Genomic DNA, 27,945 nt, shown 5'->3' with positions numbered 1-27,945 from the left:
GTTAATACTTTTGTAGGTGAGGCAGGGACAAACGCCGAGTCACCTGGACTCCGAAGCCGCACAGGGATCTGGGTCCCCTTGTGTTCTCAAGCTGCCCCCATGCGGGCCTCCTTTCTCTCGCGGCTTCCGCCGCAACTGTCCCTACTGCTGCTGCTGTCGTTGAGGCCAGCCTGGACCCAGGAGCACGTAGGAACTGCCCCTTCTAGATCCCCGGGGGCTCCAGAGTGCCCCGAGGCATGTTCATGTTCGCTAGGTGGCAAGGCCAATTGCTCCGCACTCGAGCTGCCCGCGGTACCAGCCGGCCTGAGCTGGAGAGTATGTTCGCTACTGCTGGATCACAATCGCGTGAGCGCACTGCCTCCAGGGGCCTTCGCTGGGGCAGGCTCGTTGCTATACCTAGACCTGCGGGAGAACCAGCTCCGGTCGGTGCACGCTCGAGCTTTCTGGGGTCTGGGCGTGTTGCAATGGCTGGATCTGAGCGCCAACCAGCTGGAAACTCTGTCTCCTGGCACCTTCGCGCCGCTGCGGGCGCTGCGTTTCCTTTCCCTAGCGGGTAATCGGTTGACACTCCTGGAGCCTTCGATCCTGGGCGCGCTCCCCTTACTGCGCGTGCTCAGCCTGCAGGACAATTCACTGTCGGCGCTCGAGGCGGGTTTGCTGAATAGCCTGCCCGCGCTCGACGTGTTGCGCTTGCATGGCAACCCCTGGACGTGCAGTTGCGCGCTGCGCCCGCTTTGCACCTGGCTGCGCAAGCACCCGCGTCCCCCTTCAGGTGAGCCATCTGGGGCGCAGGACAGATAATGTTTGGTGCAGTTGCTGCCATCTGATGCCGCTCCTGTGTCCCGCAGAAACTGAGACCCTGCTCTGCGTGTCTCCAAGACGCCAGACGCTCAGCCTACTGACAGCCTTTCCGGATGCGGCCTTCAGACACTGCGCTCGGCCACTCGCAGCGCGAGACCTGGCGGTAGTATACGCTCTCGGGCCGGTCTCTTTCCTCGCCAGTCTGGCCATCTGCCTGGCACTGGGCTCCGTGCTCACTGCCTGTGGTGCACGGCGGCGCCGCCGCCGCATCACGGTGCGCCCCTTACTAAGGAGACAGCTAGACCCGGAGGGCCCAGCCTCCCAGGAGGGTGCTGGGAGCCCTACAGCTGCAGCAACCCAAGCCTAAGGGGCCGCGGTTGTTTCTAGCTCTCCCGCAGTGCTGCACACTTTGAAAACTCTCCCCAAATCCCTGGCCTCCCTTCAAACTCCCTGTAGGCGTCAACAATAGACAAAAAACCGGAAAATTTTGGACATTCCTTTAGGCATCACCACTGAATACCGGGGTTAGGGGTAGCTGTGCGCGCCCGGTGTCCCTGGGGCAGAGGGGCAGTGCGCGGCTACGCACCAGCGGCACGGGGAAGGCACGCGCTTGGACACTGGGAGAGCTGGTCATGTACAAGGTGGTGGGTGAGTGAGTGACACCCGAATGGGAGGCCGATGGCGCTCCCTGGTGCCCAAGGTGCGGGGCTCGTTGCGAGCCAGCGTCTGAGGAAGCCTATTGTGGCTGCAGGCAGAAGAGAAGGGTCAGCCTTCCTGGAGTCTGGAGCCGTAGACAGCTGGGAGCCAGAGAGCACCCCTGGGAAGCGCTGCCAGTAGGGCAGTGAGGGCTGACTCTGGGAAAGGTCAGGGCCAGCCCTGCGAATGGGGTGGGGAAGGGTCGTGGGAGGGTGGTGCAGCAGGAGAGAGGTGGAACTCAGATTGCAGAGAGCAGGCGCTGGAGGAGGGGTGGGTGGGTGACCTAGCCAGCTGGGGCCATGGGCCCCCACTGTAGCTTAGGGTGGTGGCTGGAGGAAGGATGGGGCTGCCATTTCGCTCCAGACCTCTCCGACCGGGGCCACTTAGGCCCCTCACCCCACTGCTCAGAGACCCCAGGGCCCTGCCTCTGCCGGAGCGCCCTGTGGCCCTGCCCAGCCGGCTCAGCTCTGGCCCATCCTCAGCCGCTCTGGTCCGCACCTTGGTCCTGCAGGGGCTGCCCGCCAGGCAGCAGGGCAGGCGGACCGGAGGCCCAGGGTGGGCAGTCTCTGGGGCGGGTGGGCTTCCCTCAGGCCTTCCCGAGCAGCAGGACTCATCAGTGTCCTTGGCCGGGCTAACTGGGCAGGTGGGCGCCTCCGGGGGCCTCACACCACGGTGCTGACCGAGGGATCTGAGAGGTTGAGCGGGCCCGTGATATCAGTGGGATGGTACTGCTGTAAAATAGAAATACACAGACAAGGCGGCCCGTTAGCTCCGACGTCGGGGGCACGCGCGGGGCCGGGACAGGGTGGACCGGCCAGCCGGCCGACCGGCGGGCAGGCGGGCACGGCCTGGGGGAGGCTGGGGGTGCTCCTCCCCCGACCCCGTCGTGCTCCGGGGTTCTGCGTGGGCCAGGCCGCTGTCCCGTGCGTCTGTCTGTCTGTCTGCGGGGGAGGGGCAGAGGAGGGCGGGCGGGGCGTCTCAGCTCTCCCTATGACGGGAACACAGCTGCAGCTGGCCCTCCTCCCTCTCAATAGCGCGTCGCGGCAGCACTGTGTCTTTTTGGTTTTGCAAAGCGCCGCGTCCACCCCCGGTGCTCTATAAATAAGAACCAACAATCAATACCTGCTGGCCCCGCCGGCCACCAGGGATCCCAGCCCTGAGCGCCCAGTGCTGCCCTGGCCCGGACCGGCCACAGGACAGGGGCAGAGGATCTCAGCAGCTGGACCGACCCCACCCCACCCAAAGGAGCCCCCACCCAGGCCTCCCTCTGAACAGCACCCAGCCCCAGAGACAGGGTGGGAGCTGGGTTACCCTCCCCCACCCCGCCCACAGTGGCAATGCCCAGAGGTCAACCCTGCAGGGTGGGGCCAGCTTCAGATGGCCCGGAAGAACGGGTCCCTGGTGCCCAGGGAGGCTCAGGTAAAGATTGAACTGAGAACAAGTGCCCAGAAAAAGGAACCGTGTAGATCTCTGAGCTGTACCTGGCCAGCTCCAGATGGGGCCCCAAGACTGAGTGACGCCCTCTGAAAATGGCCTGCCACCTGCAGGAACTTTGGCCACCTGGCCCCAAAAGTACAGATTCTCTTCTCTGTCAGATTTCGCTTCCCACACAAGTTCCAGCCCCAGCGCCCTCAGCCCTGCTCTCCCTCCCCTGCGCCCCCTTGTGGGGATCCTGGCTCAGGTCTTGTAGCATAGGCCGTGCCCACTTTCCCTGGTCTGGGGGGACCCTGGAGATTGTGTCTGCACCAGCTCCTGGAGCCTCAAGTTGGTGCAGCCCACAGACCCTCACGCTCCGTCCACTCTTGCTGTACAAGGCCCTCAGAGAACTGAGCAGCCGCGCCTCATGCGTCTCTCTGGAGCACGCTAGTAGTTTCAGCCTGGAACTTGGATGGCTCTGTACCAAATCCTGTCTGTGTGCCTGCCTTCCTTCCAGGGCATAGGGTGCTGTAACTACCCCTCCAGGTTCTTCATGGGACACGAGCCCCTTGTGGTGACACTGCCCACGGGTTAGAGGGGCTTCCTGGAGGCTAGAGGGTAGCTGCCTAGGACCAGGGTGACTGGCAAAACGGGGATCCTTTGGAGGACTTTCTTCTGAGCATGCCTTTCTGGTGCAGCACCATGCTGCGCAAGGCAGGGTACAGGGCTTCTGGCTCTGACAGTGGCCTTGTGGCAGTGCTTGGGGGTCTGAGCCTCCCCTTCCTCGGCCTCCCTCTGAGGACGTCAGGGTTGCCCTGGGCGCTCAGGCCAGGACTTCCAGGGACACCCTATCCACGTTCAGACCACCTGGGCGATGCAGCCACACCTCCATCAGGGACCTGTTCAGCCTGGCCCCACCCCACTCCCCACCTGACAGTCTTCCCTGTGACCCAGGGTCAGTGCCAACGCTAGGCCCCAGTCGTCCACCCAGATGGACCCAGGCCCAGCCCCCAGCCCCCGGCCCACACAGAGACCACATGGAAGATGCAACACGCATGGCTCTGGTGAGACAGGTGAGACAGGTGTCTGGGGGGCGGGGCCAGCGGCCAGACAGACGGACGGGATGGGACATCACAGCTACACCCTCCAGAGCTGTTGCAGGTCAAGAAGGAGGGCATCGAGCCCCTTGTGGAGGCAAGAGAAACAGGGATGAAACAGACGTGGTGTGGCCTGGCAGGGACAACCTGGGACAGGGCTACTCTAGTTCCCAGGGTCTGGGCAGCCCGGAGAGATGGTGAGGCTGACTGACTGACCAACGACAGGACACGGCTTCCGGATGGCGTGTGGGTCATGGCATGGGGAGAGAGGTGGGCGGACTAACGTGGAGACACATGGGGAAGCTGAGGACCAGTGAGGGCTGGAGGAGCGTTCTGGAGAGCTCTAAAGGACGGCACCCTTGCATGGGTGGAGGGTGGGTGAAGGACTGACTCGGGGCATCGGCACAGATGGCCAGGGTTGGAGGCGGGGGGCAGGGGTGGGATGGTGAGGGAGAGGGAGACAGACATGGGGCAAGGGAGGAGTCAGAGACGCGGGACTGGGGTGCTTCCCCCTTACCGTGTCTTTGGAGGACCTACGTCTCTTGAAGCTGGAGGCCAGGGTGGAGGTGATAGCCCTAAATGTGGCTTTCTTTTTAGGGTCGGGCTCTGCTCTACCACTCTTTCTATCCTAAAATGAATATGTATAAGTGATTAGATGGCTAAGGGTGGCGGCCACACCTGCCCTTGCCTGCTCCTTGGGGGCCGCTGCCAGGCCTGGCCGGCCACTCAGGCCCTGAATCCTGCCTGCCTCACTGTGCTGAACAGACCGACCAACAGCCAGACTTTCGAGAGTGGCCTCTTCTGCCCGGGGTTGAGCCTGTCCTTGCTTGTGCTGGGGCTGGGCTTGGGGGTCCTGCTGGCACGCTTCCTGGGATGTCCGCCTGGCTCCCTGGCTCCCGGGTGGCCCTGGCTTAGAGGCATCCTGAGGAGGAGGAGCCCCTGAGGACAGGAAGAGCTTCCTCTCAGGCCACACCAGCCCTTCTGTGCAGAGGCTGCCGACCCCAAAAGGCACACACCAGGACGGGGCCAAGGACCCGAGGAGGTGTCCGGTTGGAATTGGAGTGATTGATAGACAGAGGCAGATCCGGGGGCACTGGCCTGGAGTCTGATGGCCAGCATGGCCCTGGACAGCTGTGGCCAGGTCCCCAGGGGACCTGTAGGGCCAAAAGCAAGAATGGGTGGATGAGAGATGTGGGGGCTCCAATAGCCCTGTCCCCACACACTCCTCACTGCAATGTCAATGTCAGCTCAGGACACAGCTCCAGCAAGACACCCAGAGAGAGAGAAGAGACAAGTGAATCGGAACCTGGCCATTGGCCACTAGTCCTCAGGCCTGCGTGAACCTCACTGCCCACCCTGCCCTTTTCCCTGGTGGCTTCTGACCATCCCACATGCAGCTAGCCACAAATCCACATGGACGTGGCCTGAGGCACCAGGGAGAGGCAGACCAGCCCCATTTAGATTGGAGTCACAGAGCTGGACACAGTAAGAAAAGGGGTCTCCGGAAGGGGTATCAAAGGAGCTTGGATGGTAGAGGGCCAAGTGCATCTCAGATCACGTGCTACACACAGGTGGGCCCTTGTCTTACCCTGCCTGTTTGCCTTCCTATGGATTGGGTGCCAGTAGGTGACTCTGGAAACAGAGGGGCCAGGCAGAAGCTTGGAGCAGGGTGCAGGGCCTCCCTTGGCCCAGCTTGGCAGTGGGTGGCCACCTGCAGGCAGCTCCTGCCTGTGCTGCCCCTGTGTCTTGGGAACACTCACCACTGCCCCTGGCCATGGCTCCTAGCACCAGTCCTGCCCATGAGCCAGAGCCAGAGCCACGGCCTGTAGGGATAGAGCAGGGCCGTGGCCTGGCGGGGCCCTGGACGCCAGGCCTCGGAGGGTGGCCTGTCCTACCTGCAGGTTCTTCCTCCACACGTTCACTGCGGCAAAGGCCAGCTGCATCTGCTTCCTACGGGCATCCTTGTGTCGCTTGTAGGCGATCTCGATGAAAATCAGGAAGATCCCAGCCACGATGCCTCCAGCCACCAGCATGAAGACCCCTGTGTGAAGTACCCAGTGCCTCAGCGGGCTGCCCAGAGGCTGTAGCCCCCTAGAGAATCCACCCCAGTACCCAGGCAACATGGAAGGCCCACCTGCCATGTTCTCAAATGTGAGAGTCGCAGGAGCATTGCTTCGGGAGTCACACTCCTGATACCGAACCCATGTCTTATCCAGATCTTCCATGAAGCCATTCTCGTGGGACCTGGGTAGGGGAGGGGAGAGGGAGGGCAGGGCTGGCAGCAGGCGTGGGGCTGGGAATGGACGGGCATTCAAGGGGGAGGACTGGGAACGGGCAGGGCTCACGGGGAGGCAGTACTGTGGGACGGAATAGTCTGAGTGGGGCTTTGGGGGTTGGAGTGGGAAGGTTCTCCCATGGGGCTGATGTCGCTTTGGGTGGAGTATCCTTCAAGGCAGTTGGACCAGATGACATCAGCGTGGTGTAAAGCAGGTTGGTGTGTTGCCACTGGGGCACTAGGGACAAGGTCTAACCTTAGGGCACAGCGGAGAAGGGAGAGGAGGTGTCCAGCACAGGGCAGACTCACTTGAGTATGGACAGGGAAACATTCTGCTTCCAGGGGCTGTCCTTGCGCATGCCGATTCCAAAGCCTGAGCGGAAGAACAGCTCACCCGTGGTCACCAGGTCGCATTTCTGCGAAGCCTCGAACTCCAGCACCGCTGAGTCCCAGATGAAGGCATGGAGCTTGCTGCCGGCAGAGGTCGAGTCAAAGGAGCCCCACGGAGCCTGCTCGCCCCACCCTGCTCACACTGCAGTAAGACACTCCTTGCTTGTGTTTCCTGTGTGAGTGGACTCCCCTCTGCCTGTCCGCTCACTGCCCCACCCAGCCAGGGTGGCCCTTGTCTGCGTGCTCACTTGTCCCGCACAGCCTGGATGGCCTCCGCTGCGCTCTCATAGTTGTGCTTTTCCATGTGCCGGTACATGGTGCTCAACTCCACCTGCCTCCGGAAGTAGATGTCCACAGAACTCTGCTTTACAGTTGCATAGATGAACTTGTCTGAGGGGTTTCTGAGCTGCAGGGACAGAGACCTCAGATCATGGCTGCGCCCCAGACCCCACCAGGAAAAATATTTCCTCTCAACCTTCTTCTTGACCCTCCCCCGCAGCCCAGGGGCCTCACCCTCGGGTCATTGATGCCGGTGATACGCTCCTCAGGCCGGTCCAACACCAGAAAGGCTGCCAGGTTGGCAGTATAGGAAGCCACGATGATCATGGCAAAACCAGCCCACACCATGCCTAGGATCCGTGCAGAGAAGCTTCGGGGGGCACCTGTGGGCAGGGACTCGGGTCAGTTCCCAGAAAGCGGGGGGGGGGGGGGTGCGGCCAGGCAGGATCTGGGCTTAACCTCACCTTCCCCAATGCCAGAGTTGAGCAGGACACCCCAGGAGAACCACATGGCAGAGGACAGGGTCAGTGCATCCTCCTCCTCCTCCTCACTGTTCACTTTGAACCGGCCGAAGGGACTGCAGAGTGCAAAGGGAAGGTGGGAGAGAGAGCGGGAGAGAGGACAGGAGAGGCAGATCTGCCCAGCCCTGCCCAGTTCTGCCCACCCCACAGATGGAGGGCTCCAGCTCTCTGCGTGGCGCTCACCTGAAGCGGTCCAGCAGGTACAGCATCACAGCCACCACGTGCACCGACAGCCCCACCAGCAGCCACAGCGTGCTCTGGAAGGGCTGCATGAATGAGTCCAGTGTGCTCCGGGGGATCTCCTGCAGGCGATCACGGAGTCAGTGTTGCCCGGCTCCTCCGTGCCCCCAGCCCGCCCCCGCCTGATCCCTGCCTACCTTCTTGACCAGAATGGTCAGGCCCTGGTACTTGAAGGGCTTGGAGAACTCTATGTACTGCGCACGCTCGTTGTTGATGGTCAGTGGTGCCACAATCATGTCCGCTTGGCCACTGAGCAGCTCCCCCATCATCCCGTTCCACTCCTTCTTGTTACTGTTGTTCACCTGCAAAGTGACGGAGCCAGCAGGGCTGCAGACAGGGCGGGGTATGGTTCCTAGAACAAGAACCCCTGCACCATCCCGGTCCTACCACGTGGGGGGTTACGTCTCCCGCTCCACATCCGGCTCACCTCTAAAGCCCAGCCCCAGCCAACCAGGCCCCTCCTAAAAAGGCTCTACCCAACCCATAGGCTTTCCAATTACTCCATCTCAGCCTACAGGACTCTCCCTCCAGCGCCTCCCTCCAGGCCCCGCCCCTGCCATCCACTCCATACCCGCTCCTGTGTGCCAAACTTGCCGTCCGCCACCAGGTGCACCTCATAGGTAAAGTTCATGGTGCGTGCCAACTTGATGAGCAGGTCGATGCAGAAGCCGTAGCAGCACTGAGGCACCGTGTGGCGTGCTGTGGGCAGTTAGGGAACAGTGACAGTGGGTTCCTGATTTCATCGCCCGGTACCCCTACCACACCCTGCCCAGCACTCACGGCTGCCTGGCGATGTATCATTAGGTCCTGTGCAGATCACCTTCTTGACGGGGTCACCGTTGACCGTGAACTCCTCTTTACATGTCCCGTCACTCAGTGTGGGCTTGACGTACACAAAGGGCTCTTGGTGGATTGTCACTATCTGGGGGAAGGACAAGAACCAGCCTGGGCCACCTGCCCTGGGTTGTGCCCGGGTGCTGGCCTCCTCTGAGCACACAGACGCTCCTCTTCTCCACCTCTCTTCCAGTGCTCTGTAAAATCCCACACCCGGGCCCTGTCCCAAGCCTGGAGCCTCCCCACTGGTTTTCAGACATGGTGAGCATTGCCTGCCTGCTGCCCTTGGGTCTGGGAGGTGCTGAAGGGGCCCAGACTTCCCCAGCCATCCACCCTGACTCATCAGAAGTGCCTCCTGCAGTACCGTCCTCTTCCTGTGGCCCCCTTTCCTCGGGTCCTAGTTTATACATCACTCTATCTGAGTATCACTGTGTAGTAATTGCTGTGTGTACTGGGCATGATCGCTGATCAATCAGAGAGGAGAAACTCTGTGTCCTTGCCAGAGCCACCCTGGCCTCCACTGGCCCGTAGCCTTCAGTCTTTGACCCTTATCTTTTTTAAAAATTAATTTTTAAGGTATGTCTAGATTTATGCATGTGTTCCTGTGTGTTCATGTATGTGTACAAGTGCTCATGGAGGCCAGAGGCCAATGTCAGGTGTCTTTCTCTATCACTGTCTATCTTTTAGTTATTATTATTATTTAAGCATTTTTATTTTATTTTATTTTATTTTATTTTATTTTATTTTATTTTATTTTATGTGTGTGCCTGAGTGTATGTATGTGTATGTGAGTGTATACATGCAAGAGCCCACCTACAGAAATCAGAAGGAGGCATCAGATCACCTGGAACTGGAGTTACAGATGGTTGTGAACTGCCATGTGGGTGCTGGGAATTGAACCTGGGTCCTCTGGAAGAGCAGCCCGTGCTCTTAACCTCTGAGAGGCTATCTTTCAAACCCCCTTTTTATTTTAAAGATGTATTTATTTGTATTTTATGTGTATGGGTGTTTAGCTGGCATATGTCTGTGCTCCGGGTGCATACAGTGCCCACAGAGACCAGAAAAAACATTGGATCTCCTCGAACTGCAGTTACAGATGGTTGTGAGCTGCCATATAGATACTGAGTACTGAGACTTGAACCTGGATCCTCTGGAAGATCAGCCAGTGCTCTAAACCACTCAGCAATCTCCCCAGGCCTATTATTATTATTATTATTATTATTATTATTATTATTATTATTATTATTTTATATTCTGAGACAAGTTTTCTTCCCTAACCCTGGAGAACTGTAATTGGCTAGGCTGGTTAGTCAGCAAGTTCTGGTGATCTGCCTGTCTCTGCCTCTTCTTCCACTAAAGACAAGGTTACAATAAGTACAGTGTGCAGCCATGCCCAGACATTGACATGGGTGCTGGAATCCAAATTCATGCTACTCATTGGGCTATTTACCAATCCCCATAGCTGATGTGGAATCACTGGGTAGACATGGTGGCCTTGAACTCACAGAGATCCACCTGACACTCCTCTGAGTCCTAAATACTAGAATTAAAGTCATGTCCTACCAATTTTTTTTTTCCGAGACAGGGTTTCTCTGTGTAGTTTTGGTGCCTGTCCTGGATCTCGCTCTGTAGACCAGGCTGGCCTCAAACTCACAGGGATCTGCCTGGCTCTGCCTCCTGAATGCTGGGATTAAAGGCGTGCGTCACTACCGCCCAGCATTCCAGATTTTTTTTTTTTTTAAAGAAAGGGCCTCATATAGTCTAGGCTGGCCTCTTGCTATGTAGCTGAAGATAACCCTGAACTCCTGTTTCTCTTTCATCTGCCTCCAAAGTGCTCGGTTTAAAGGCATGCTCCACCATGCCTAGTTAATGCTCCTCTTTCAGGCTGCCTCTTCAGCCCAGACCTCAGCTGTGACACTCTTCCCTCCCTGTCCTCTAGGACCCACAGTCTGGGAGTTGGGGGACAGGTACAAGTCTGGGGGATGCTGGAGTGGACCACAGTCGATTGCTGAGGGCCTCTATGGGATGCGGAGAGCAGAGGGGTAGTCAACCCAGGAAGAACTGGACAGCAAGGCCAGGCGTGGTGACAGGCAGAGGAGGAGGAACACTGAACTGGGAGTCTTGAGAAGGAGGAGTCAAGAGAAGGAGATGACATGACCATATTCTTTTTCCTAGTATACAAATATGTATGCTAGTGCTGTCAAAAAAAATTGGTGAGGGGCAGGACAGATGGCCCAGCAGTTAAGAGCACCTGAAGTTCTTACAGAAGACTCAAGTTCTGTTCTTAACACCCACATAGTGGCTTACAACCATCCATTCCTATTACGGGGATCCTGATCCTGCGTTTTCTTCTGCCCTGAGGGCACCAGACATACGGTGTACACACACACACACACACACACACACACACACACACACACACAAATGCATATATATGTGTATATATGTATATATATATATACAAGCAAAACACTCATACACATAAAATAAAATGTAACAAATCAGGGAGCCCAGAAACATGGCTAATAGCCATCTGCATCTTGATGGGTCCCCTTGGTTAGCAATGTTTGGATCAGCGTTTCTTTTTTTCGTTTTGTTTTGTTTTTGTTTTTTGAGACAGGGTTTCTTTGTATAGCCTTGGCTGTCCTGGAACTAGCTGCATATACCAGGTTGGCCTTGAACTCATAGAAATCCGCCTGCCTCTGCATCCTGAGTGCTGGGATTAAAGGCGTGAGCCACCACCCAGTGCTTTCAGACTTTTCAACATCAGGTGCCTGAACTGCAAAGAGATACTACATTGGCTCTGCAAGGAGACAGGCTAACTGTCCTGTGAGGAATGGGGGCAGGCACTCACCAAGTGAGGCCGTGGGCCCCAGGCTGCAGAGGTGAGCTCAGAGAGTTAGCAGGACCGAGCTATTTGACGACACTGAGAGCAGGTTGGCCAGGCACATGGCACTTCAGATCCTGCCTTTGGTGGCGTATGGTATCAGAGCTCCATGTGGTGTGGCTCAACAGGAAGAGGAACTCCCAGAATGGTCCATAGGCAGAGGGAAGGGCCCATGGATGAACCCAGGGAGTGTGTAAATCAGGCTGAGAAGAGGCTATAAAGGAGGATGTCAGCTCAAGAAGTGGTTCCTGGGAGCCCAGGAAGAAACGGGACACTCAAGAGCATTGAGTCCTAATCTGAACTCTACACTGGGGCCCAGAGTGCCCACCCCTGTCCCTCTGCCCCCACTAATCAGCTCTTCCTCAGACTTAGCTGGAGCTGGGACAGGATAAAGTGCCAGGAGAGCCTGTTGGGTAGAAACTGCTGCTTCTCCACCACCTGCCTCCTGCTTCCCCTGCCATGTGTGCCAGAGCCAGCTGCCAGCAAAACCCATCTCCACTTCCTTTATGTGTGTCCTGTGACCTCACCCCCTTTCCTCTTGGCCTGAAGGAGTAGATGAAGTGTTGGGGATGGGAATGTTGGAGTATTTCAACAGGGTCCCCCACCTTTAATCTCGTGGACATCTGGTATCCTCGAGGCTTCTCTGTCTCTCCCCCCGGCCAGATGATCTTCCTGTCATTTGGGATGACCTGGGGGTGGGAGTATGAGATGGAGGGTGGCCACGCAGGGGTCTTGGCCCCAGGACCCTAAGGCCCCAGCCCCCACCCCCTCATGACCCCCACCTACATGGGTGCCATTGTAGATGCCCACTTGCACCAGCTTTCGGTTCTGCAGGTTCATGATACTATAGTTAGCAAACTTCCGGTCCCCATCCTCATTGAATTCCACACGGCCAGTCACTCCATCCGCATACTTGGAAGACATCAGTACCCTGGGAAGAGAGCATGGCTTAAGCTTACCAAGAGCACCTGTTCTGATTGGCTCCTGAGAAGTCCCAGCTCCTGTCCCTTCTGCCCTGGTCTTGAGAAGGGAAAGATTAGCAGATGGTAGTTCCTCACACTGAGTGGATGACATGGTGCGTGCCTCCCAGCACCAGATGGCCGGCACAGCTACAGCACCTGAGTGGGTCTTGGATGCCAGGCCCCATGTCAAGGGCTTCCCTGGATTAGGACATAGGATTGTCAGAGCCACCATCCTGGCTTTACAGGGGAGGCAGAAGCCCAGAGGACCTCGGACCCTCTTGCTATCAAAGGTGGGTGTAGATTGAACTTGCTCCTAGTTCTAGCCACTGAATGGCTTACCTGGCTGTTTGCTCGCTCACTGGAACATATCAGTGAACTTGTGTGCATGCAACCTAAATGTAGGGGTCACCCCTGTGAGTGTGCTTGTGACACAGATATGTCATGTTCCTCTTTGAGTTTCTGTGTGCATTCATTGGTCTGTGTGCACGTGTGTGCAGCCTATAACTGCCCTGACACATGGGGACCTGTGGTAGGCACCGTGGACAGTGGCTCTGGGGTTAATTTCTGCCGCCATTCCTTTGGTCAACCTTGAATCTTTTATCGTCCATGGATGTCTGCTCTGAATTTCTGGGTCCTTAGAGGGTCCCAGGCCCCATCTGCAAGCAAGAGCATCCTTCTAGGGCACAAGGCACTGTGGGGAGTGAGGTAAAATCTTCGGTGTGGGCAGGCTGAGGTGGAGAAGGGGAGGCAGCCACAACTTCAGTGACAATAGAAAAAAGGGCACTTGTGGGGAAAGGGATGGTTATCAGAGTAAAGACAGAACGTGGTGCTAGGAATGTGGACAGGTGATGGAGGTGACTAACCATGTCAGTATGGTTATGTCCAGGATAAGAACAGCTGGAAGCCGGGCGGTGGTGGCGTGCGCCTTTAGTCCCAGCACTTGGGAGGCAGAGGCAGTTGGATGTCTGTGAGTTCGAGGCCAGCCTGGTCTACAAAAAAACGAGTTCCAGGACAGGTAAGAATATACAGAGGAAACTATCTCAAAAGAACAAACAAACAAACAAACAAACAAAAACCCGGCTAGGCCACTCCTGGAAGAGTGAACCACTGCTTAAGAACACCCCTTCTAGTATGGTTTGGTCGTCCCTGCAGGTTTCCCCATCATGATCCTGATGCACTTGCTCATAGAATCCCTCTTCTCAGGCAGGACAATCTCTTAGTTTGAGACCAACCTGGTCTTCATAGAGAATTCCAGGACGGGCTACATAGAGAAATCCTGTCTCAAAATAAAACAAAACCCTTCTGATCACTGAGAGAGAGAAAAAAAAAAAAGAATCTCTCTTCTCTCTCTTTGACTGGACTCCTGGAGCTCTGTCTAGTGACTAGTTGTGTGACTAGTTGTGGATCTCTGCATCTGCTTCCATCAGACATTGGAGAAAAGTTCTGTGATGACAGGGTATTCACTGGTCTGGTCACTGGGGCAAGCCAGTTCAGTTCAGGCACCCTCTCCACTCTTTCTAGTAGCCCAGGCTGGGATCATCCTTGGGGATTCCTGGCAACTTCCCTAGCACGGGTTTTCTCTCTATCCCCATGATGTCTCCCTCTATCATGGTATCTCTTTCTTTCTTTCTTCTTCTTCTTCTTCTTTTTTTTTTTTTTTTTTTTTTTTTGGTTTTTTGAGACACAGGGTTTCTCTGTGTAGCTTTGCACCTTTCCTGGAACTCACTTGGTAGCCCAGGCTGGCCTCGAACTCACAGAGATCCGCCTGTCTCTGCCTCCCGAGTGCTGGGATTAAAGGCATGTGCTACCACCGCCCGGCGGTATCTCTTTCATTGCATTCTCCCTCCCTCCCTGTTCCAGCTCAACCATCCTGTTCCCTTATGTTCTCATCCACTATCCCCTACCCTCCATTGCCCACCCCTCATCCCCAGTTTACTCATGGAGATCTCATTTATTTCCCCTTCCCAGGGTGGTCCATGCGTCCCTCTTTGGGTCTTCCCTGTTAGTTAGCTTCTCTGGAGTTGGGGGTTGTTGTCTGATTATCCTTTACTTTATATCTAGTATCCACTTATGAGTGGGTACATGCCATGTTTGTCCTTCTGAGTTTGGAGGGAACTCATGAAAGTTGGATCAATGGCTGTGGAGCCTACATGAGACTGGACTGCCTCTGCATGGTGAGACAGTTGTGTAGCTTGATCTGCTTGGGGGGCCCCCTGGTGGTACAATCAGAATCCATCCCTGGTGCATGAGGAGGCTTTTGGAGCCCGCTACCTATGATGGGACACCTCGTGCAGCCTTGAGGCAGGGGGAAGGGCTTGGACTTGCCTCTACTGAATGTACCTCCACATGGGAGGCCTTGCCTTCTCGTGGGAGGGAGTGGGGGATGGTTGGGAGGGGAGGCGGGAGGAGGGAAGAAGGGGATCTTTGATTGGTGTGTAAAATGAATGAAAAAAAATTTCTTAATTTTTTTTTTTTTTAAAAAAAGAACAACCTTTCTGCTGGGGCGATGGTGGCGCATGCCTTTAGTCCCAGCACTTGGGTGCCAGAGGCAGGCGGATCTCTGAGTTTCGAGGCCAGCCTGATCTACAGAGTGAGATCCAGGACAGTCAGGACTACACAGAGAAACCCTTTCTCAAAAAAACAAAACCAAACTAACCAAAAAACAAAAACAAAAACAAACACTCCCCTCACCCCGCCCAAAAAGAAAGAAAGAAAAAGAAAAGAAAATGAAACAAAAACCCCCAGCCCTTCCCATCTCCTAAGGGATGACTCCTCCCACCTACTGAAGGCAGCCCCGCCCACCTCTTGAACAGCGGTCCTGTCTTCCAGATGTTGGTGTTGCCCACGCAGCCCCGCGGCGGGTCGGTGATGTTCTCCTTCTCCAGCAGCTCGTGGACTGCCTGCGCCACCACGCCCACGGCGTCGCTGATGTGCGCTGACTCGTTTTTACCGTTGATGAGCTGCAGTCCGATGATACCTGCGCGACCGACCCGGCGGCGGCGGCTTAGAGACTGGACCGGCCTTCAGCCCCAGGCGACCCCACAGCCCAGCACTCACCGTCTGGGGCGTAACGCAGGGCGTTCCCCGAGATCTCGCGCTCCCCCACCAGCCACACGTACCCAGAGCCCGTCATGTTCAGCATCGCGGCTGCGCGGTACACGGTGGCAGCGTCGTCCTCGCTGTGGGGCAGACCCGGGTGACGAGCCAGGACTCCAGCTCTCCCTACCCCCTGGCCACAGTATCTCCCTCTCGCATGCTCCGGGGGAGCGTGCCTACGCCCACCACCATTCCTGCGGTCAGGCCGGGAGGGCTGCACAGGCGATGAGGTTGGACCAGGGCCTTTCCAGTTTTCAGCTACCGGCCTCCTCCCTTTAGGAGGCAGGGATAGGGTACCAGATGACTTTCTGAACTCGGATAATGATGGCTCACTGTTGGGCACTTGCTCTGTGCTCCAAATGCTTTCCCGGAACCATCTCAGCATCTTTAAGGGGAAAGCGTTTGGATCAGGGTGGGAACCAAGACACAATAGTGGTAAGTGGCAGAGGAGGATCTGTGCCTGGACAGTCCACTCAGGAACCTGTGAACCAGTCAGCTCTAGGCAAGCCACAGGTCTGGTGGACCTTCAAAGGTGTGAAACGACAAGGTGAGGGCTCTGGGTTGCGGCAATGCCAGTAGGATCCAGGGCCCTAGTTGCTGAGCTGAGCATCCTGAAGATATGATTGGACACAAGAGAGGCTCCTCTCACATTATCACATTAAGTATGTCCCTTGACATCCAAGGCCAGGGCCACCAGGACAAGCCTCATAAGTAATTCCTGTGGACAGTGAAAAACAGGGGACCTAGTCCCCTGAGGCTGGGTCTCCCTAGTCGTAACAATGACCCTGAGGTCTTCTGGGGCTCCAGTAGCCACTAAGGGTCCTCTCCTCACCCTGCCCCGTCACACTCTTCCATTTAAGGCCCAGCCATGACTGGTGCTTTGCTTCTCCTGTGCATGTTTATAGGTACAGGGAAGCCAAGTGATAACCTGATATTGGGTTCTTTTTCTTTCTAATATTTTTATTTTAAACTTATTTTACGTGTATTAGTGTTGTCTCCATGCATATATGTGCACCAAACAAATGCCTAGTGCCGGTGGCAGTCAGAAGATGGTGTCGGATCCCCTGGAATTGGAGTTTGGGATGGTTGTGAGTCACTGCGGATGCGGAGAACTGAACCTGGATGCTCTACAAACACAGGGCCAGCTCTCCAGCCCTTCCTTACTGGGTTATTTTTATACCAGCTGATTCATAACCAAGATCACACCCACTCTCCTGAGAATCCTGCTCCCAACGTTCTCAATGATTTTAACCATGACGATGCTCTTGGTGAATGTAGGCAACACTAAAAACACCTAGGCAGTGCCTCAGCAAGAGTATATGCCAGAGCCAAATGTGGTGGCACACGCCTTTACTCCCACAACTTGAGAGGCAGAGGCAGGCGGATCTCCACAAGTTCAAGGCCAGCCTGGTCTACACAGCAAGTTCAAGAACATAGAGAGACCCCATCTCCAAACAAACAAACGAAACAAGAGAAGGTATGACAGAGGTGCTGTGTCCTGAACATGGAAGAGGTCACCCAGCGCCACACATGTCAAGGGGCATGTCTGATGTCAGCTCCACCCACCAAATCGAACAGAGAACCCCATCTCCCCAACACAGATCTACACGATGTCATTTGGTGGAATGATTGTGATCAATGAAATGGCTGTAGACAAAAAGGTCTGCTCAACCCGTCAAAATAGTGATGCCAATAAAGACAACGTGAGGAAAATAAAGATGAACAGTTATGGAAGTGAAATTTGTGTATCCGATGAACAATTGACCAAATAATAAGGTCAGTTTAATAAAGTCTGCAAAACAGCTTAATCTCTACCGTGAAGGAGCCGACATGTGATGAGGACTGAGTAGTTGCTCAGCAGCGGAGTCTCACTCACTTAACACATGCAAGCTTGAGGTTCCACAGGTTCTTCAGGGTTTAAAAAACATCTAACTGTGGCTCTAACTCAGTGTGTGTGTGACATGCAGTGAGGCATAAGGGTATAAATGGCGCGAATACAGTGCATGCCAATGTGGGCGTGTTCGTATGTGAATGCTGTGTGCATGTGTGCTGTGTGCATGTGTGCTGTGTGCATGTGTGCTGTGTGCATGTGCACTAATGGGTGGTGTTCACACAGCCCTTACTCCTGTTAGGACCCCTTCTACCATAATCCTTCTTCCACTGCCTTCATTGCCAGAGCCATGTCTGGCAAGCCTGTCTTTTTTTTTTTTTTTTTTTTCCCGAGACGGGTTTCTTTGTGTAGCTTTGCGCCTTCCCTGGAACTCACTTGGTAGCCCATGCTGGCCTCGAACTCACAAAGATCCGCCTGCCTCTGCCTCCCGAGTGCTGGGATTAAAGGCGTGTGCCACCACCGCCCGGCAGGCAAGCCTGTCTTTAACCCTCGGGTGCTCAGCATGGAGAGGCCCTTCTCACCCTGTGTCCAGCCAAAGGGGAGACTCCCTTCAGCTGCAGTGGGTGCTACTGGGAATTATTGGCCATGAAGTGCAAGTGTTCACTGCTGAGCCTGGGTGTGGCGGGATTCTACAAATGGTTGTTCTTGGCCTTGTGTCCTGTTCACCCTCATTATAATGCATAAACCGAGCAGCACTGCCTGGCTTTGTCCATTACAAAAGAGCCTGACAGTTGAACAGGCATGTTTTAAGAGAATGGCTTCCTTAAGTAGCCTTGACCTTAAGAGAGCCTTCCTGCCTGACTGCTGTGTATATTCATTTGCCCACCATCCTGAACATTCTTTTATCCAACTTGAGCGAATCTCCCTCAAGCCCTATGATGAGATGTAAAAACAATCAGAAAATAGGAAGGTGTGGTGGGCCTTTTCCTGAGCAGGGCTTTCCTTGGGTATCCTGGGCTGGGCTTGCCTTCCAAGGGACTTTTCCTTCTTGGCTCCCTTTTCGGGGCACATTTCTATTTCCCCTTCTCCTTCCCTCCCTCCATGCCATCCTCCCTTTCTCCCTCTGATAGGGTCTCATGGAGCTGGAGCTGGCTTTGAACTTGCCAAGTAGTTGAGAATGATCTTGAGCTCTTGATCCTCCTGCCTCCCGGGTGCCAGGATTACAGGTGTGCACCATTGTACTTGGCTTTATTTGGTGCTGAAGATTGGACCCAGGGCACTGTTCATGCCAGGGAAATGCTCTATCAACTGAGCAACAGCCCTAACCCTACATGGATGCATTTCTAATCCATTCTCTAGAAGCCCTGGACCATCCCTCACCCCAAAGTATTCAGTTAGACTCAGTGGTTCTCAACTTATGGGTTATGACCCCTTTTTTGGGGGTGTGTGTATCAGATATCCTGCAGATCAGATATTTACATTACAAATCATAACAGTGTTCTCAACCTTCCTAATGCTGTGACCCTTTTATATGTGGCCTCATGTTGTGGTGACCCCCAACCAGGAAGTTATTTCATTGCTGCTTCATAACTGTAATGTTGCTACTGTTATGATTTGTATTGTAAGGCAATGGTCCCTGACTCTGCAGTGTGTCTCTGCACCATGACGTGCCTGCCACAGTGTGTGTGTGTGTGTGTGTGTGTGTGTGTGTGTGTGTGTGTTGGTAGTGGGACAATTGGCAGCTGCTCGCTGATGCTCCTGGAGGAGTTGGTGAAGCTGAGGCTCTCCTTCAGTGCCAACAGCTGACTGCAGTCACCCTCAGAGTGAGGCAGCTTCCCAGCCCCGCCATCTGAGAGAAGAAACGGTTTGCTTTCCAGGCTAAGTCCTGGTTCCACACCCTGCAACCTGTGGACAGTGAGTGGGTGTGTCTCAGGCTGTGTACACAGAGTCTGTTGACTGAATCTACACGTAGACATCTGTCCTGTGCCTGAACATGGTTGGTCCTTTCCTGTCAGTAGGGCAGCAGGGTTTGGGGTACTGTCCTCCAAGCTGGATGTCATAGTGGTCTTTTCTCCACTCTGTTGGAGCTCTGACTGTGGACTAGGTCCACCTGGACCTCCCTGTTGTCATTGGCCTGCCACCCTTCCCCTCCCATTCTTCCTTTCCATGTCTCTCCCTTTACAGGACAAACCAGTTGTTCACAAATAGGGCGATTTTACTGTGTACTCTTTCCCAATGTGGAAGTGGGTTGGGGGGTGGGCCCTGTGCAGGACCAGCCTGTTTTTCTCCATCACTGGTTTGGGGCCTCGGGCTCACCTGAACAGCTGCATATCATTTTCTGGGCTCCTTCTCTGTCCTCAGCCCTCGGGATATTTACCTAGCCATGTGTCCCAGACTCCCTGCTTCCTAGCATTGTATCTCCAACCCCCAAAGCTCCACTTAGGGCAAACGGTCCAATGTGACTGTGCAAGGTGAGAATCCCGGGAGGGATGAACAGAGGATGGGGAGTTACCTAGGCTACCAGGTGAGTAGGAGGAGGGTGGGGTGGAGTACAGCTCTCCTAGGTGAAGATTTTTTTTTTAATTGAAGCTCATTTTGCTCAGTGGTACCCCAGATGCTGGACTTGTGCCCCAGGCAGAACCACGATGGTGTGATGAGGGACCCAGCCTACTCACCTTGCAGAAAGGATGATGACCCTGGCCTCCAGTTCCCGTGCCTCCATCAGCAGAGCCGTCACGTTCTTGGTTCCTGGGTCAAACTGCAGCACCTTCTCGGCCTGTGGTGTGAGCAGGAGCATTAGCAGGCAGCTGGGACAGGGAACATGGTGCCTCAGTGGCCAGAGTGGGGCCAAAGCTGCTAGGAACCCCGAGGCAGCTCAGCTAGAGCCGCCGTGGCCTGTCCTTGCCGCCTGCACTGCGCACCTGCCTCCTCACTCCTCGTCGGCCTGACCTTGCTGCCTGTCCTTCCTTCAGCCTGCTTGACGTCCTGCACTCACGCTCTGCTCTTCTCTCTTTATGCCTGCTCCAGGTCTCTCTTTCCATCTCATTCCTGTCCTCATTTTTGCACTGAGCATGCAAGCTGAAGTGGACCGAGACTCAGAAAGAGACGTGCAGCGGACAGGAAATAGAAAAGTTTTGGAATGCAACTGGGAACAGAGATGGGGCTGACTTTTCCAAAACCTTGGGAGAGCTCAGCTCAGACCTGATTCCTCTTGCTCCTCTAGGAGTGGCCCAGACACCTGAAGTGACCAGGTGGGCAGGCTCCCTCCCGGGGTTCCACTAGGAAACCCTGGCGGACCTGGAGATTCGCATGCACTTCCCAGAGCAGCGCCTCCTTGTGGCCGTGCTTGTCTTGAGGATGCAGGCCAGGGTCTCGGCGGGTGGGTCATGGGCACCCACACCGCCCACCCCTGCCCTCTCCTGCCTGACTGCTGCCTGCCTCACCACCTGTCTCTCCTCACTACTCAGGCCTGCGGCTCGGCTCGGCGCGGTGGGGCCAGGTAGCACCCAGTGGCTGAGGCACCGCAGGCCGGGACTCGCTAGTCGGTGGGTGGCGTGCACGTCCATGCATATATACCTTGGGTCCGCGCTTGTTGTCATAGGACAGTTGGTCGAGGTTTTCATAGTTCCTTTTTTTACTCTGATGAATAATGTGCACAGAGAAAATATGCAGACACAGAAGAAGATTATAAACGGTTGAAAATGACGGCGCTAAAGCAATCACACCACCTCCTCGGCACGTCTGCAGACGGGCGCGTACCTGGAGCTCGCAAACACCGAGACCCGGGGCGGGGCTGGGGGCTGGAGTGGAGCTGAGAGTGGAGGGGATACAGGGGCAGGGGCCACGGAGGCTCCCTGCCGTGGAGCTATACTCTTGGAAACAGTCACTTTCAGGAGAGAGGGCCGCCCTGTCCACACCACCCGTAAGGGGTCCCGCCTGCCACCCCCTCCCCTGTCATGCACCTGTGTGGCCCCAGCAGGACCCACCCCCACCCGCATCAGTCCTGAGTGAGAGGGGAGCAGCTTGCGGGGGCCCTGTCCCCATGACCCTCCTACCCCCTCCCCCTTATTCTCCCTCCTGCTCTCTGGAGACCAAGGTGTCCTCTTGTCACTAACTGATATGCTCACACCCAAATGCCCACATTTGTGTCTGAGACTGGGGGTGACTGGATGTGTATATGAATGCCTGCAGGGGTGATATGCTCCTGTCACCCTCACAGAAGGTAAATCTATGACAGTCTGTAATGGAAGGGCAGTATGGTCTAAGTATATGTGCTTGGGCGTGTGTGTGTGTGTGTGTGTGTGTGTGTGTGTGTGTGTGTGTGTGTGTATTTAAGCGTGTAGTTACAAGTAAAGATGAGCAGGGGCACAGAGGAAGCACTTGTATGTGATCCCCTTGGGCAGTGCAGAGGTACATGGAGGGAAGTGAGGTCTGTCTTTCGAAAAGGTGTGGCACGCCACTAAAATATCCAAGAATGGAATGACAGTGTGTATGTGCTTTCGAGTGTGTGAGCAGGTAGTTGGGTGTGCAGGGTTAAGGCTGATGAGCATGTGAGCATGTTGGTGGTGGTCTGTGTGGCTATGACAGACATGGCAGAAGTATGAAGGGACCTGCCAGAGGCTGACAGTGGGACTCTATCTTCAGAGAGGTGGAGCCCTTGGTGCCAATAACCAACCCTCCTCCCCAGACTCAATGGACTGCCATAAAGGATTCACTCTGGGCCTGTTTCTAGCCTCAATGCCCCCACCCCAGCCCATGCCCTCTACTCCCTCCAGAGGCCTACGGCACCTTGGGTGTGGGGGACAATGGTTGGTGCTAAATATGATGAGGCCAGCTATGATTCTGCAGGCAGAACATGCTCCCACCCCATCTCCCTCCCCCATCTGCCTTTTGGGGTCCCTCCCCAGCCTGGGTCTCCTCCTCTCTGCTACCTGAAAAGCACCACCTGGGTCTTGGTGCTCTGGGCCCTGGGACTGAGGTGGGGTCAGGGGACAGATCCTTATTAGGCTGACCATGGGCATTGGCGAGGAAGGGCATAGGGGTCACTTTGACCCCCCACCCCAAATCCTGGCTCTGGTCTCTGGCAGTTCCATAGATCAGAGGCCAGGCTGAGATGGGAGTGTATGTGTATCCTGGGGTCAATGTCTACATAGTCCCTTGGGGGATGAGAGCTCAGCTCTGAGGTGGGCGGGGCATGGGGTGGGCGGGGCACAGTGTAAGCCTGAAGGAAAGCACAAGGTGAGGGGATGGGGTTGCAGATGAATGGGGCTTCACTTAGGGCCACGGGCAGCCACGAGGCAGCAGGCTTTAGACGGATAAGGCCTCTGTGAGCACATGGATTGTATCCCAGTACAGGATCCCGGGGCTCTGGGGAGGAGACATGTTGGGGTGGATCACCCTCTGTAGAGGGTGTTCCTGAGAGGTTGCTTGGGACTCGGTATCTGGCAGAGAGTGGCTGAGCGGTCCTTGAGTCTGATTGGGCCTCAGCTGGGGTTAGAGAGGCCTGAACTAGTGGGGGGGCGGGACGGGGGTGTTTGCAGAGCTCCAGGTGGTCCAGCCCTCGCGCAGCAGGGACTGACACGAAGGAGATTTCGACTAATGGCAAAAGCAAGTGAAATGAGCCGAGGACAGGCCGGGGCGGGCGCCGCCAGACGCGGTGGTGCTGAGCATGCAGGATGGAGAGAGAGTGTTCACAAGGAGCCACAGACATGGCATGGCCCGCCTGCTCCTGCTCAACGAGGACCTCTCCAGGGCCAGGGCCTCACCTTGGACTCACGCTCCTCCAGCAACGTCTCCAGGCGCTTCTGCGCCGCCCGGCCCTCGTGGTCATCGCTGACTAGCAGGATGATATGGTTCCAGTTGTAGACGCGCATCATCTCAAACCAGACGCTGGACTGGTGGGAGTAGGGCGGCACCGTGCGCAGGAAGCTCAGGTGGATGCTCTGTGGGTAGGACCGGGAGGCTGAGGCAGGGCCAGAACACGGTGGCTTTTCCCTCTCCCGTTGATGGGGACCCTCTCGCCCACCTGCCCTTCCCTTCCCCTGCAGCATCTACTGTGAGAGGAGAGCTGTGGTATTTCCCCAGCAGCACCCCGTCATGGATGAAGAGTCTCTGTTCCTAGGGTGACTGCCACCCTCCCACCAATTCTTCCCCAGAAAAGCTGGCCATAGAAGCTTCTCCAAGGCCTGGATGGGCCTCACGTGGTGCTCTCCTCCCCTGTTTCAATAACTGTATTTTGGGCTAAGGTACAGCTCAGGGGCACATCATTTGCCTAGTACAAATAGGGCTCTGGGTTCTATCCAAGGCTGAGGTAAGAAGATAGCAACTACATTTCCTAGTAAGTCATCTTTCTCGAAGTCAAACATTTCTTCCCCAGACCCCAGAGGCTGTGGCTTCCTGCTTGCTTTGCTGCTTGAAATACTCTAGCTGCCAAGGACCGTCTATGTCTATCTGAGTGAACATGGCTCCTTCCATGTCCCTGTGACTCACACTGCTCTTGGTCCTCTGACGCTTCCAGGTTAGGGTTTCGTTTTGTTTTGACAATTCCCTCCCGGTATCCAGGGACAGTGCTTTGGAGTGAAAGAATGTCCACCACCTCTGCCCCTGGCTGCAGGCAGGTTGCGTCACAGTTGACGCTGCCTATCGGCCCTGAGTGGTCTTGCTGGTTTGTGTGATGCGCAGAGGGCTGACTTTGAGTTGGGACCACCAGGGACCAGAAGGTGGCTGTGATGCTTGGCCCCACTGCTGGCCACACACAGGACTGAGTTGGCCTGTGGTCAGTCCCTAGGTTGGTCCAGTGACTGGGGCCTCCCAGCTTTTTGTCCCTGGTTACTTTGCTTCTTCTGGTCACTCCTCTCTTTTACACATGGGGGTAAAAGTATTCCAGGGGAAAAATGGCCAGGAGGCATAGGATGAGTGTCTGTTCCTCACAGCATGGGAAGGGTGGCCTAGGTGCCTTGGTCCGGACGGTCCTTGATCTCAGTCTGGTCCCCTCCCTCTGGGGCTCTCTACAAGACCCCCACTCTGGATCCTTTTTTCTCGATGAAGGGCAGACCCACCATATGCTTGGGCCTGAATGACCAGTCTCCCTGCTTTAAGGCAGCTTCTTCAGGGACTATAGGGTCTGGGCAGGAAGACTCTGGAGGGCATGTGGAGACCTGGAGACCCACTTCTCAGCCTACTAGCCTTCTGGCTGTGTCCAGGCACCAGCTGGTTGTCCCCAAGTGTCTCCTGGATGTCTATAGGCTTCTTGAGTCTACAGGATATGGGGAGCAGGTTCTGGTACCTGTTAGGCCACTGGGTAGCTGGATTACATTCTAGTTGATAGGTTTTCACAAAATCACAAAAAAAATATTAAAGGTTATATGACCTAGAACAAGTTTCCTGTGTCTCCAGTCTGTGGTTTTCTACAACTCAGTAGCCACTGTTCAGCTGTTGGGCCCAATTGGATGGAGGCTATCCCAGCCTCTGGGCCACAAGAGAGCTGCAGAATGCTGAGCTGAGATCCTTTGGTCCCTGAGGCATGAGTCTCCAGCCACGAGCTACCTGTCTGTCCACCCTGTCTCCCATGTGCTATGTGCACTCCAGTTGGCAAGGCTGGGGTCCATGACATCCCTTTCTATCGTGAGTACTTCTCCATCTGGACAGCTGCTTCACCTGGAAACTTCTCTCCAACTCTTTCCCTGCTGCATCCAAAGCCCACTTGTCCTGGAAAGCTCCGGTAACCCCCTTTTCTAGCCCACAAAGTCCTCTCCTACCCAAAGGGGTGTTACTGCCCTTGTCAACTGTCATCAGGAACCAGCCTGAGTATGCGTGACTGAGAATTTGTGACTATGCTAGTTGTGGGAGGGTGAGGATGCTAGTGTTGTATGACAGTGTGTGTGGGACTGTGTGAGAGTATGAGCATATGAGTGTGCATGTTAATACGTGGTGAGTATGAACACATATGAACACGTATGTGACTGAGTTGTCACAGGCATGCGTGTCAGTGTGCTTGGGTATGTATGGGTAACCTGTGTACCAATATCTATGTGAATCAGTGTGAGGTATGCATGTGTGGTTATGAGTGAGTGTGTCCCTCAAGGGCAGCCCATGATCTAAGCATCCTACCCCACCTGTATCCAATGCCCAGTGTCAATCCACCTGGCTCAGCTACATGTGGCCCTGGAGCTTCCTGGAACTGACCATGGGGATAAAAGATAATAGGGTCTGAGTCTGGTGATCAGGCTTACCTTGTCAGAGTAGATGGACATTCGGGTCGTCAGTCCCAGGACGGGGATTCTGTAGAAGCCAGCTGTGTAGGAGACGGGGGTGGGGGTGAAGTGGTCGTTGGGGGTTGGCGGGTGACTAACTAGGATGGCGTAGACCTGTGGGTACAGGAGACAGAGTCAGCTCCACGCGGTGGAGTGGACGTTATACGATAGGAGGGTTGGAGACCCAGAAGAGCTGGGCCAGCAGGTCCAAGTGGTGCCATCTGTACACTCGGTCCCCGCATCGAGAGACAGGAAAATGAGCCGAACCTCAATGCTCTGGTGATAAACCCACCGTGGAGAGGGAGCAGCACTGAGCAAGACGCTAGGGATGAAGACAACACACGTGCGCGCACACACACACACACACACACACACACACACATACACACACACGGCAGATCCTTGCTCAGCCAGTCCTCTCTGACCAGGGCTCACCTCTTGTGAAGTGAGGAGGGGGCAGGTTTCTGAGCAAAACTCTGGCATGGCCTCTACATTCTGAGATGTGAGGACTGGTTCTTAATCCCCTTACCATGACGTCCAGCCTGTACTCTTTAGGTCATATTAGTGTATGTAGGCATGCATGTGACTATGTAGGTGTTCGTGAGCACCCAGAGCATGCTGGGACATGTATGAGCACATGCTGGAACATGTATGCAATATGTGCATCAACATGTCTGTGTTTATATATGTCTATCATGATGGAATCAGGGTTGCTATGTGCATTGAACATACAAAGCAGCATGTCCACGGATGTGCAAATGTGTGTGAGTGAGCATGTGCAGTTGATTGTGTCGTGTTGAGATGCACTGTGTGCCGGTGCCATGTTTAGGTACATGTGTGTGAGCAGACATGTTCATGGATGCAGCATGGCATGTATCCACAGCCATGGCCCCTTTCCTGCCCTCCTCTTACATAAATTGGTGCATTGCAGTGACCCTCATGTGGCTTCATTGGAATTCAGCAACCAGCTCAGCCAGGGGCGGACAGCGTCAAGAGCAACATGTCCTCCCCTGCAGCGCACTGAGCTCGGCTCCCACACTGTGCCTTGGTGTCTCTGGCATGCGCAATCCTCGCTCCCACCCCTGCAGAGCCTGCTTGCTCTGGCACCTGGGCCATCCATTGCAGACTCATGAATGGGGGAAGGGAAGAGGGGTAGGGAAAGAAACAAAGATGGCCCCAGGCCTCATCCCGTCAGTGCCCCGAAGTGCTCCTCCATTTGTGCCCAGAATGTCTGGACCCACACTGACTGGATGGGACAAATCGCTAATGACAGTCACATGGCAGCACACATGGTCCGTCTGAGGACCAGTCCAGGTGGCAGGTGACCATCTGCGGGAACCGACAGACACAGATGTTTGTTCCAGGCCTCTCCAGGTGCCAGTTGGCTTGGAGTGGTCTGGTAAGGAGACTGAGAAGGACCAGGAAAAGATGGAATGAAACTGGGACAGTGGGGTGGACGGTGGAGGAGCAGGAGAAAGGGGAAGTAGTGGTCACCTGGCTGGAGATGAGGTCCTCACACACTGACAGGGCCATCTGTATGGCGTTGGGCTTGTGGGTGACAGAGGTGGCATTGAGCTGTATCTTCCAAGAGCCGTGTCGCTTATTGGCCTGGTTCACGGCCTCGCGGAACATCTGCTCGTGCTTGCGCGTGCTCAGCACCGCGCCGATGTTGACGATCTTGGGGTCGCAGGCGGCGCGGGCGAAGGAGCAGGAAAAAAGCAGGGCGAATGTCAGCAGGTGCATGGTGCTCATGAGCTCCGGGCGCGGCGGGCCTGGTTCCGGGTTGCGCGAGTGCGACGACCCGGGTGTACGACCCGCGGGCCGCCCAAGCGGTCAAGCACCCGCGGGTCCTCCAGGAGCCCGGGGCGAGCGCGGCGGACGCTGTCCGAGGTGCTGAAGCGTGTTCGGCGCTGCTCGAACACCCGCGCGGAAGAGCGGAAAGGACAGCGGCGCGGGCTGAGCGACTGGTCCCGACGCTGCGGCGACTGCAGCAGCTGCGGAGTCATGAGCGGGACCTACGCGTCCTACACCTCCCACCGCCCCCGCTTCCTGACGCCGAGTCGAGCGCGCGCTTGCGTTGGCGTGAGTGCTTTGAGTGCGCGCGCGAGCGAGGAGCGCTCACGCGGATGTGTGCACGCGCGTTAGCGTGCCGCGACCCACGGACAGTCGCCGGTGTGGACCCAGACCCGCAACAGCTGAGCTGGGAAGGCTAGAGGGGTTTCTTATCACCGCGTGTTCCTGCACCCGTGCGTGTATTTCAACATGAGGGGATGTGTGCTGTGCATGCTTGTCTGTGCACGCGCGTGTAAATCCTTACCCCGTAGTTTGTCATATTTTGGGACTTGATTTTTCCAAGGACAGGGAGAGG

General features: G+C 55.7%; 2 protein-coding genes across 9 annotated transcripts; one reads left to right on the top strand and one right to left on the bottom strand.

The window, feature by feature from the left end:
• Window positions 1–28: 28 nt before the first annotated feature.
• On the top strand, window positions 29–1,298 carry Lrrc26 (leucine rich repeat containing 26). The gene is made up of 2 exons (XM_006981044.4): window positions 29–772; window positions 849–1,298. Exons 1-2 carry the CDS (start codon window positions 100–102, stop codon window positions 1,166–1,168), a joined length of 993 nt encoding a protein of 330 aa, XP_006981106.1. The 5' UTR covers window positions 29–99; the 3' UTR covers window positions 1,169–1,298.
• Window positions 1,284–27,680, bottom strand: Grin1 (glutamate ionotropic receptor NMDA type subunit 1). Of its 8 annotated transcripts, none has more exons than XM_006981040.3 (21): window positions 27,072–27,628; window positions 25,557–25,691; window positions 23,091–23,267; window positions 20,902–20,964; window positions 20,001–20,101; window positions 15,456–15,577; window positions 15,201–15,375; window positions 12,223–12,367; window positions 12,042–12,125; window positions 8,496–8,637; window positions 8,287–8,414; window positions 7,853–8,017; window positions 7,659–7,777; window positions 7,419–7,531; window positions 7,189–7,337; window positions 6,924–7,081; window positions 6,595–6,756; window positions 6,145–6,254; window positions 5,906–6,051; window positions 4,528–4,638; window positions 1,284–2,228 (listed from the first exon to the last, which is right to left on the bottom strand). In XM_006981040.3, the coding sequence occupies exons 1-21, from the start codon at window positions 27,327–27,329 to the stop codon at window positions 2,160–2,162; spliced, it is 2,832 nt and encodes a 943-aa protein (XP_006981102.1). In that variant the 5' UTR covers window positions 27,330–27,628; the 3' UTR covers window positions 1,284–2,159. The 8 variants fall into 8 exon arrangements, with proteins under 8 accessions (XP_006981102.1, XP_015854996.1, XP_006981103.1 ...); XM_006981038.4 differs by lacking the exon at window positions 1,284–2,228 and adding an exon at window positions 2,365–2,592 and having other exon boundaries at window positions 27,072–27,621; XM_015999510.3 differs by lacking the exon at window positions 20,902–20,964 and having other exon boundaries at window positions 27,072–27,680.
• Window positions 27,681–27,945: the final 265 nt, after the last annotated feature.

This window comes from Peromyscus maniculatus, chromosome 4 (assembly GCF_049852395.1).
Source record: "Peromyscus maniculatus bairdii isolate BWxNUB_F1_BW_parent chromosome 4, HU_Pman_BW_mat_3.1, whole genome shotgun sequence".
Taxonomy (NCBI): Eukaryota; Metazoa; Chordata; class Mammalia; order Rodentia; family Cricetidae; genus Peromyscus; species Peromyscus maniculatus.
The sequence above is the reverse complement of the archived record's forward strand: the minus strand, read 5'-3'. Positions and strand labels throughout refer to the sequence as shown.

Excerpts from the sequence above, each read along its gene's own strand:
- Grin1 (XM_006981038.4), bottom strand. The coding sequence starts at position 27,329 with ATGAGCACCATGCACCTGCTGACATTCGCCCTGCTTTTTTCCTGCTCC. Across the intron at positions 20,102-20,901 it reads ACAACAAGCGCGGACCCAAG|GCCGAGAAGGTGCTGCAGTT; the intron begins GTATATATGCAT and ends CTCACACCACAG. Across the intron at positions 7,532-7,658 it reads TACCTGCTGGACCGCTTCAG|TCCCTTCGGCCGGTTCAAAG; the intron begins GTGAGCGCCACG and ends TGCACTCTGCAG.
- Lrrc26 (XM_006981044.4), top strand. The coding sequence starts at position 100 with ATGCGGGCCTCCTTTCTCTCGCGGCTTCCGCCGCAACTGTCCCTACTG. Across the intron at positions 773-848 it reads GCACCCGCGTCCCCCTTCAG|AAACTGAGACCCTGCTCTGC; the intron begins GTGAGCCATCTG and ends TGTGTCCCGCAG.